Source organism: Alosa alosa, chromosome 1, assembly GCF_017589495.1.
Source record: "Alosa alosa isolate M-15738 ecotype Scorff River chromosome 1, AALO_Geno_1.1, whole genome shotgun sequence".
In the NCBI taxonomy this organism is placed as follows: domain Eukaryota; kingdom Metazoa; phylum Chordata; class Actinopteri; order Clupeiformes; family Clupeidae; genus Alosa; species Alosa alosa.
The window spans coordinates 14219713-14230751 of NC_063189.1; the positions used below are offsets into that span (position 1 = coordinate 14219713).

Below are 11039 nucleotides of genomic sequence, written 5' to 3' on the forward strand. Positions count from 1 at the left end.
ATCTATCTATCTAAAACATTTAATGGTTTTCTGTATATTGAGGTAACCATTCATTTTAATTCAGTACACCTAACCAAATTATAATAATAATAATATGTTTATTTTGTATACCGCCTTTCTCAAACCCAAGGTCGCTTTACATAGTAGGAAGGCAAGGAAACACAACAACAAACAAACAAAAACAATACAACAAAGATCTGTATGGAGCTATGTGTTAGGTGTGGAGGAGAAGTGATCGTTAAACAAAAAGGTCTTCAGATGTGATTTGAAGAAAGAAGGACAGTCACAAAGAGGTTTGGGGGGAGAGTTCCAGAGATTGGGGGCCAAGGCACTGAAGGACCTGCCACCCAGGGTGGAGAGTCTGGTGCGCGGTATAGCCAAGAGATTTTGGTCAGAGGATCTGAGTGAGCGGGAAGGAGTGTAAGGGGTCAAGGGGTCGCGGCTGTAGGGGGGAGCAAGGTTGTGGAGGGCTTTGAAGGTGAGTAGTAGAACTTTGTATTTGTTTCGGGACGGAACTGGTAGCCAGTGGCGTTGATGGAGAATGGGGGTAATGTGTGCTGATCGTCTGGTATTGAATATATTGAATATATTAGACCTTCGGAAATCCACCACCATCTCCTTGGTCTTTGAAGTGTTTAGTTAAAGGTGATTGAGTTTGAGGACTTTGTGCAGTGGTGCAAACTCAATCACCTGGACAATGAACGTCATCCGCTCTACAGCACTATCAAAAACCAAAAGAGCTTGATCAGCTGGAGACTTCGCTCACTGCCATGCACAACTGAAAGGCTGAGGAAGTCATTTGTTCTAGGGCCATTGAACTGTTCAATGCCTCACTAAAGGGAAGAGGAGAGATAGACTTCTCTGCTCAGTCTGTCTGCCTCTCCACCCTCTCTATGTCCATGTTTTTTGAGTACTGACTGCCCACTACTGCTTACTACTGTTTTACTATTGTACACAGCCTAATGTTTTCACTACTGTTTTACTGCAACACTGTTTTTCATGCTATATTAGCACACATGATCAATGGCTGCGGTCAGTTTTCTGATACAATACTGAATGAATGAATGGCTATAACCCTATTACCTCAACCTGTTCTTGCACTGAAATAGTTTTTTTTATTTTACCTTGTCTACATTACACTTTACTCTCCTATTTGTCTATATTATTTATGCTGGTCTCTAGACTCTTGCACTGTTGCACTGTTGGACTAATGTTGGACTACTTTTTGCACCTCCACCATGTCACTCTCTTGAGCACCTTGCCAGGCATACATAACTAAGGACTATGGTTGGACTACTGTTTGCACCTTCACCATGACACTCACTCCCTTTAGCACCTCACCAGTCCCGGCCCTGTCACTACAAGCGTCTTATGCTTGATCACCCTCAAGCACATTGGACTTTCTTAATTTAACTTATATAGTGTATTTAGTATTTAGTTTTGTTAGTTTTCTTATCTGTCTTATCTTCTACTGTCTTTATTGTACAGTGGAGTTTAGTTATATGTTTATACTTATACTTATGTTTACCATTTCTGCTGTACAGTAAGTGCATGTTGTGTGTTATGTCTGTATGCTACTGAGACCCTTGAATTTCCCCTTGAGGATCAATATCTATCTATCTATCTATCTATCTATCTATCTATCTATTGTAGTCTTTAAAGGGATTTAGTGGGGAGACCAAGGAAAAGTGAGTTACAGTAATCTAGACGGGACATAATGAAGGAGTGAACCAAAGTCTGTGCATCACTAACAGAGAGGAAGGGTCAGAGGCGGGCAATGTTACAGAGGTGAAAGAAGGCAGTCTTAGTGAGTGATTTGATGTGAGGATCAAAGCTTAGGGTGGAGTCAAGTTGAATGCCAAGGTTTTTGACAACAGGGGTAGAGAGGACAGGTTACCATCGATGTTAAGAGTGAGACTTGTGGGTTGTGGTTGATAGTATCGATAGTATCGAAAGCAGCACTAAGGTCAAGGAGGATAAGAATGTTAAGTGAACCAGTCAGCAGACAGGAGGAGGTCATTAACTATGCGTAGAGAAGGCCAGTCTCTGTGCCAGATTAAAAAGGTCATACAGGTCATGGTGGTTAAGAAAGGTGTGTAGTTGTGAGGCCACCACTCTTTCCAGTACCTTGGCCAGGAAGGGGAGGTTGGAGATAGGGCGGTAGTTTAATAGTGATGTTGGGTCGGAGTTAGTTTTTTTGAGAATGGGTGTGCAGCAAATTAGCTTTGCATTTACAGTGGTGGTCATTGGGGGGAGGTTTACTATTCTGTGAAATGCAACTTCATGGGTCTCACATCAGAAGAATAGAGTAGATAAACAGCAACTCCACCATTACGTGACAAAGAATGCCTGGACCTTTAGTTAAAACAATGACAAGATGTAGTTTTATATGAAATAATGAATTTTGCTAAATCTTCCACACAAACTCAACAACAGCTATGAAGAAAACATGGTGCAGGATGTGTGTATGATAAAACAGGCAAAGCACAAATGCAATCAATAAGCAAAGTGGCTCATGTATGAGTTATCATGTGGCATGTGGGAGCATTAAGCTGACTGTGATAGTTGTGCTTAGGACCTTGCTCATGGTATTAAATATGCAAATATATTTGGTAAATTTGGTAAAAACACATGACAATAGTTGATACCAATACAAGGCTTTATTTAAAATATCATAACATAAAGTACAAAAAGTTTTTACATGCCAGCTTTTTGGGAAATTAGTTTATTTGCCATCTACCTCAGAGTTAGATCAGAGGATACATACCTCTGTGCGTGCAATAACACAATCTGACACAATTAGCCTACTGTAGCTTTGCATAATTCACTGGAAGTGGGTTACACCAGTTCTCAAATAGTTCCCTTGTGTGCTTGCTATAGACTAACTGGTGTAATTCACTTCCAGTGAATTATGCTAAGCTTAAGCTTAATTCTGTCAAACTGAGTTATTGCACTGGGCTATCTAACTCTGGAGTAGACAAAAAAGCAAATATCCCTCAAAAACTGGCATGTTCCTTTAACAGTAAATGACCCATAGTGAACAGGTGGGTGATAAGTCTTGTGTATCTGCAGGAGATGTGGTAATATACAAGCTTTAAGCAATACAAGGGCCATCAAAATGTTAAAAGAACATCAGAAATATTACAACTATATTAATGAGGGTTGCATTCACAGATTCAGTGCGACTTTGTAGAGCAAGAAATATCATTCCATAGTTGTAGGTTCCAATGAAGCCAACTTGAATGATGGGAAACAGCACAGTCTTCATCTTGACCAACATTGTTGGGTTCTCCCGATTTCCAGTATCTGTGATCGATGTATGATGATTAGATTAAAGACACCCTTACAAAAAATAACTGCAGTTATATGCAGTTTTTTCAAAGTACAGTGCAGTTATACTACAGTTAAGTGCACAGTAGTATTTCCATGTCCGAAATACTGCATTTCTGCAGTAAAGTACAGTATATGCAGTACTATGCACTACAATGCAGTTTTTTTGTGTCCAAAATACTGCATTTCCTGCATAAGAACTGCAAATATTTCCTTCAAAATTGCAGTTTTGATACTCAGAAAAAAGCGTTTTGACGCTTGAAGTATGCAGTTATTTTTTGTAAGGGTGGGACTTTAAAGTGAAACCACTGGACAGGTTTAGGGTCCCTAATTTAAATGATTGGCTAAATGTAACATCTTAAGTCTTATAAAGCTAATTTAATAACTAGGCCAAATCAATTGTAAATGTATCACTATGGGCAAAACACTGAAGTGCAAACATGAATCAGATGAATCAGCTACAATGTGGCCACATGATAGCTATTAGGCTATGCATGAGAACATGCTCTTGACTTTGTCCTTTGCTCACCACTTCAAAGAACTTATAACAGAGGCACATTTCTAGACATGAGGGCAATGGCCCCATTTAACTATGGAGTCATTCTAACCTATTAATCAAAAACTTGTAAACATATCCATGTATCCCTTTGCTTCAGAGGTGTAGTGGTAAAATAAGAGGTGTACTATGAATTCTGTGATCACGGTAAGGTAGAATGCGGTATCAGATTTTTTTTAAAGGCATTCAGAACATGTTTGATGATGGTGGAGGTTATTGTCCAATGTTTGTAACAATACCAATGGTATTAAATGATTCCTAGAGTGTTGAAGAGTGTACATGTTGTAAATGTGGATAATACAGTGTGATTTTTTAATGTTAAAAGTTGAAATTGGTAAATAAACTGTTTTGAGAGGTGGTTAAACTCTATTTCTGATATTTCAGAGGTGGATAAACTGAATTTACTTGCGTTTAGCCTCCACTACATCCCTGCTTTACTTACAGTAAGACTTACAATGGACTATTAGTAAATATGTGTGGTGTGTACAGTGATTTAAGGCAGAATTAAGAGTATTCAGTTACAGAAATGAATGTGAGACTGTGAATATGGCATATATCCTAGTCAGAACTCACTCTTGATGGAGCCTTGTGCCATCCACCCATGTCCAAACTCCCTCTGTCTCTATGTCACTCAGGCCAATCCAGAACACAGTGAAATTCTTTTTCCATGTTACCAAAAACTCCTGATGAGTGGAAACAGAATGACAGTGTCAGTGTGTCATTCTCTCTCTCTCTCTCTCTCTCTCTCTCTCTCTCTCTCTCTCTCTCTCTCACACACACACACACACACACACACACACACACACACTTACATGTTCCTCTCTGCTATCTATGACCACCAGATCACCTTGTTTTGTCTGACAGTCCTTTCGACTTGTGCTCCAATCCTTGGCTTCAGTGGAGACATAGTAATAGCTACTTTTGAATCTCTGCCAGCCATCAGCACAGCTACCATCTGGTGACAAACACAGATGTATGAACAAACTCTGAACAAACTTTTTATCACAACTTGCCTAGACTTGTGCTATTAATCAATAATACTCACCCAATTTAATCACTTCTCTTTCCTTCTCTGAGACTTTAAATGCCAGTGCCTGTTTGATCATTTCAAAATCATGTATGTATGCTGTGAAGTTTACTTGGTAATCTGAGAGGGTTTGCTGTAGCTCATAATTTTTCTTTTGAATGTGTGAATCTACTTGCCACAAACACACACACATACACACACACACACACACACACACGTGTAAATATTGTATTATATTGCAAAATTAACTATAGGCCAAAAAAGGAGGTAAAATGTAAAAATGAAATACGTACACTGTACACACAAACCAATGAACGCAGCAATCAGGACAGCACACAGTAATCCAAAGCATATAGCACCTGCTCTCCACAATGATACATGCTTACTTTCATGGTTAACACCTGTACATGTAAAAAAAGACCAGGTTTAAAACCAGTAGTCAGCGGTGAGGTCAAAGCCTCTTGCAGCTAGTACTGAAACTAAACCGCAGACAGACACCTGGAGTTTTGTCCTCACTCAAGTTTACTAGCCTCTCATAATATTACAGCAATTTAATTTTCAATTTTATTGTCATTGCCTTTTTAACATCTTAACATCAGTAAAGGAATTCATTCTGAAACTGAGTGTATTATATTGTTCTTTTGCAAAAATATAAAAGCCTTTCTTTTAAACGGCTATTTCACAATTGAATTGTAAAAAAAACATGTGCACATGAAAGCTGAAGAAGGCTCATACAAACAAAATCATCCATGTCTCACTGAAAATTAACCACTAAAGCCTCATCTATTTCACTAATCTCACAGAACAAATGTTCTACTTGTGCTCTTAACCTCTCATAAAATATCATCTCATACCTTCTTTAGAGGGATTTGCATTGAGATTGAGGGTTTCGTAAACATTAGCTTCACCTCTGTTGTCCAAATTGGCATAGGCATTCTGGGTTTCCTCTTCTTTTTGAATATAATCCATGATGGAAAAAAACAGTGAACCTACTGTAACTGTTCCACTTCCTTTTATTAGCATGCTCGCATGTCCATGCTGAACATGTGGGTGGTGTCTGTATATGTGTCACAGACAGACATGGGCAGTATTTCAATTATTTAAAATACGTATTTAATTACTTTAGCGTATTTTGTCATTTGTATTTTGCAGGATTGGAAAAACTCAAATGTAGTTTGTAGCAAAATACTTTGAGGGATTGTATTTGAGTATTTCAACTACTTAAATACTTATCAAATAAATGTCATCACTCAATCAAATATACTACCCGCTATAACCATGACAATAGCTAATGCATAAAACCAAAGGCCAGAATCTTGGTGAATCTTATTTTAAGAATAGGCTGGGTGCCTGGAGATATCCTTTGGGCAATTCCCTATATTCAACTGTAAAGTTGACCTAAACATTTCATTACCTTTTTGGAAGAAAAGCATGAAATGTTTACCCATTTTCCATTTTTCTTGCTGTGGTATGCCACATTGTGACCAACTTAAAAGTGTTAGATCCAACTCTCTTCTATTACGATCTCCTCTGAACATGTGTAAAGTTGATAAAAATGAAAAGAAAAGTCAATTGTGGGAGCCAAAATGGTCAACTTTATTACCCTTCTGTAAGGACAACATGGGGTGTAAACCCAATTTGTTTGTTTATGTCAATTTTTGTCACCCTGTAGACAACTTAAAGCCCCTTAGAACCCCTTAGAACATGTCAGGAAGTTGAAAGAAATTAAAAGTAAGTAAGTAACTAGGAGCTTGAATTGTCAGGTGAAGTTAAGCGCTACAAGACTAAAATTTGAAAACGATACAGATAAGATACTGAGGGAGAATATTAGGACCACAGCCTTTGACCCCATGACCTTGAGTACCTAATAGCTGATGTTCATTCTCACTACAGGACAGTATTAAAACTTGGATTTGACATGAGGATTTATGTAAGGAGTAACAAAAGGTGTCCTGATATGCAGAAATAATGGAGGAGACGGAGACAAAGACCTCCCGGCAGTGGCGTGCACAGACATTTTGGGGGGCAGGTGATCAGGAGGGGGGAGGGGGGGCACTTTTTAGCGCACGTGGAACACTTAATTATAAAAAAAAAATTACACGCACATGTTGAATGAAATTTGACTTGTGCTGCAATTAGTAAATCAATATACAATTAAGACAATAAAGAGACCAAAATGTGTTAATTTATGTTGCCTAACAAAACCTATACAACAGAAAACGTTTGTCTTAACACATAGATTTGCAATTGCAAACTCTACCGAAATTATTTGTAGCCTAGGCCTATGTGGTCGTCCTCACGTTATCTGTCATTGACTTGGGCTACAGCGTAAAAGTTTATCAGGTGACCAGTCAGCTAAAAATGCTTAGTTATTTGATGCTGTATGAGACATTTTACTGCACAACAAAATGATTACAAGTTGGGCTTAGAGGGCAAACTGTACGATTTTACTTGATCTGTAAGACAATAAAGAGACTAAACAGTACGAGAAGGAGTTATAGTGGGCTGTTGTCTGTTGTTGGCTGTTGACTGTTGTCATTACATGAATGCAGATGCAGATGGGCATTTCATTATCACAGGTAATGGGGAACTTCCCGTTTCTTCTGTCACAAATGAATGTGTTAATACATGTTGCCTAACAAAACATATACAACAGAAAACGTTCTTCTTAACACATACATTTGCAAAATCTACCTAAATTATTTGTATGTGGTCGTGACGTTATCTGTCATTGATTTGGGCTACAGCGTAAAACTTTATCTAGCTTCATCTAACTAGTTTATCAGGTGACCAGTCGGCAAAAATGCTTGTTTGGTGCTGAATGAGACATTTTACTGCACAACAAAATTATTACATTTTGGGCTTAGAGGGCAAACTGTAAGATTTAGCTTGATCTGTATGTTACCTGGCTGATGGGGCACGGGAGAAGCAGCCTGTCAGCGACCATGCCTGCTAGCTGAAGACGCTTACTGAACTGCTATGGTGCTGCGCATCTGGAGTGCCCTGCGCGCGACCGCGCGAGTTCACGAGACAAAGGAAGAGAGATAGGCTGGTCGGGTGTGCGCAAGGAGGTGGCTCATTTCGGGGCATTGTTTCAGTCGTTTTTAATGGCTCAGGTTTTCAAAAGATCATTTCAAAACCGACCTCAGTAAAATCTTCATAATATTAATAATTAAAAAAGAAAAATCAAAAGGGCATTTTCGTTGATAAAGGGCAAACTTCCTAGTGCTTTAGCACCACCTAGCGTCTATGTATGCACGTCTATGCCTCCCGGAGTGGAATTCTCTTATAGGTTGTTATTGTTGCAAGAACGACGACACAAGAGTGCTGGTGTACTTGACTATTCATGTTAATCCTCCGGTGTAGTAGTGCATACACAACCACTAGGTGTAGTAAAACATAAACAACCACTAGGTGGCAGTACATCCTGTAACATCTTCCTTTTACATAATACAAGTTATGCTACCTGTATAACTGAGGCATACTGAATACTGAATACAAAACGAAATAGCATAAGGCACAGAACTTAGGCCTACTGAATACAACAATACAAACCGAAATAACATGTTCCACCACACTGGCAACAAACAGAATACAGTTGTACTCTTGTCTCTCCTTTGTTTTTTTATATGGTGTACAAACAAACTATTCAAAGATCAAGTCTGTTTGGTGCCCTGGTCAGCCGTCCATAGCGCGACGTAACTGGGGGCCTTGTCGGTGTGGATATTGGATCCACAGCTGGGCTGTCGACATGCCTAGCTGGGGAAGCGCATGATGTGTGACCACCAGGCTCCACGATGGGTGACTGGAGAGCTCCTCCCTCAGCTCCTTCAGCAAGCTTCTCTGCAGATGACTGTCTGAGTTTTGTGGTGTAGTTGGCTCTGCCGGCCGCAGATCTACCCTGTTTCTGCGGTATCGCGATCCCTCTACCTCGACCAGGTAGGACCGTGGGGCGACCCTCTGCACGCAGATCCCCAGACCCCGATCCCCGTCTCCATATGCCTGTCCGATCACCAGGCATTGGCTTCATTCGTACCTACCGTGAGCTCTGGTAGGTCCTTTGCTGAGCTGTCATAGCTGGCTTTGGAGATCTGCCTCCTGTGACGCAGCTTCTCCAACACTCCAGACACCACACACGGTTCCAACAGCTTGTTGGCCACTGGTAGCGCTGTCTTAAGACGCCTTGACATCAGGCGCTGCACCGTACTACTGTCCATCCCTTCGGTCAGCGTGTTGCGACACTGCAGGATCGCTTTCCAGGCATCCTCGCCCTCACGGTGAGCTTTCTTGCATAAGTTCTTTGCTATCTTGACTGCGGCTTCAGCTTTGCCATTGGCCTTGGGGTGATGCGGAGATGACGTGATGTGCTCAAACTCCCAGTCTTCTGCAAACCGCTTAAACTCGAGGGATGAAAACTGAGGACCATTGTCGGAGATATCTCATGACGCAGGGCTTTAGGGATAATAACCCTGTCCCCTCTGAACAGCACTCCATTTTGAACACTGAGCTCCTCCTTGAACGCCCAATATTCTCTCACCTTTGGTTCTGCATCTTCTATTGTTGTGCCCATACAGGTACTGATGAAAGCGTTGGCATGCGAATACAATGCTGAGGCATTCCTTCTCAATTTGGGCATAATTCTGCTCTGTTGGTATGAGAGCCCTGGAAGCGAATGCAACAGGTTGGCCCTCCTGCAACAGAACGCAGCCCAGGCCATGCTGGCTGGCGTCACTCTGAATTGTCACCGCCTTTGTCACATCATAGTAACGCAGCACAGGTGTTGTCATCGCCAGCTGCTTAACTTCCTTCACTGCTGCGTCGTGTTTCGGAAGCCAGTGCCTGTCAGCTTTCAGTCCCTTTGCTGACAGGATATGCCCGTGAAAGCGAACCTCTGACACTTTAAACTGGAGCTTCTTTATGCTGAGCCGTAGTTTGACTTGTCGACATCTATCCATGAGGGCCAGCAGATTAGCATCATGGTCACGCCCTGCCTCCTCATCTGTATCCCCGCAGCCCACAATAAGGATGTTGTCTGCTATGGGGTCCACTCCATTGAGCCCCAACAGGAGCTTGTGCTGCTTCCGTTGGTATACTTCTGGGGCCACAGAGACACCAAATGGGAGCTTCAACCAGTGCTTGCGCCCCCAGGGTGTCCAAAAGGTGGTCATATAGCTGCTTGGCTCGTCCAGTCAGCACTGGAGAAAGGCGTCCCTCGCGTACACCAAGGTGAAAACCCTAGCTTTGGGGAGCTTGTAGAGTATGTCCTCGAGAGTGGGCATTATGTAGTGTGACCGCAGCAGAGCCTGGTTGAGGTGCTTTGGATCAATGCATATTCGCAGCTTGTCTGGTTTCTTGATGATCACCATGTTGCTGATCCAGTCAGTCGGCTCTGTGACCGAAGTGATGTGGCCCTCCGCCTCGTATTTCTCTGAGCTGAGCTTTCACTGCCGCCCTCATGGCGACTGGGACGTTGCAGGGGGCACTCTGAACTGGCAGAACCGCCGCATTTAGGTGAAAGTGCACCACCCCTGGGACGGATTCTACTGGAGCAGTGAAGACGTCCCGATACCTCTTAATGAGACCCTCCCTTTTCAAAAACCCAGCATGGGAAGTCCAAGGCACTCGCATGTAGACCCCGAAAGCAGGGGCTGCTGACTGGTTTCGACTATCTCAAACTGTAGGGCGTTTTTGCGGCCTCGCACATTACACTCCGTCACAAACAGACCCATGGAGGTCATCAATTGACCTGAGTAGAGCTTGAGCTTGGTGCACTCAGCGGCCATTTGACAACGCTTTTTGGGCACTCGTCGGGCATCCATTTTCGGGCAGAAAAATGCGTCTTATAAGGCTTCACGACACCAATCTTGCTCCAGCGGCGAGATCACAACACATGTTTGGCACGATGTCTTCACAACACACCATATGATTGGCTCAATGTATTCACATGTCGACGTTTTGCCGAGGAAGGGGTGGGAGATGTGTAGACAACGGCCATATTGGCGTGACAAACTAGCCCCATGCATTTCTATGGAGTATTTTTTGAGTGCTGTGTCTCCACATTAGAAAGTCTCTGGTTTAACTTGTGGTGCGATTCGCATCTTGTCTCTCAGGCTCATGACGTCACAG

The 11039-nt window shown here is 42.0% G+C and overlaps 1 protein-coding gene across 1 annotated transcript; it reads right to left on the bottom strand.

Annotated features, from left to right (window-relative positions):
* Positions 1–2823: 2823 nt before the first annotated feature.
* On the bottom strand, positions 2824–5882 carry LOC125306740 (C-type lectin domain family 4 member E-like). The gene is made up of 4 exons (XM_048262233.1): positions 5768–5882; positions 4699–4841; positions 4460–4569; positions 2824–3306 (listed from the first exon to the last, which is right to left on the bottom strand). Exons 1-4 carry the CDS (start codon positions 5880–5882, stop codon positions 3177–3179), a joined length of 498 nt encoding a protein of 165 aa, XP_048118190.1. The 3' UTR covers positions 2824–3176.
* Between the last annotated feature and the right edge of the window lie 5157 nt (positions 5883–11039).

Coding starts and splice junctions, on each gene's coding strand:
- LOC125306740 (XM_048262233.1), bottom strand. CDS start 5,882: ATGGATTATATTCAAAAAGAAGAGGAAACCCAGAATGCCTATGCCAAT. Junction 4,570..4,698: donor TAGATAGCAGAGAGGAACAT/GTAAGTGTGTGT, acceptor TCCACTCATCAG/GAGTTTTTGGTAACATGGAA. Junction 3,307..4,459: donor GGCACAAGGCTCCATCAAGA/GTGAGTTCTGAC, acceptor CATCGATCACAG/ATACTGGAAATCGGGAGAAC.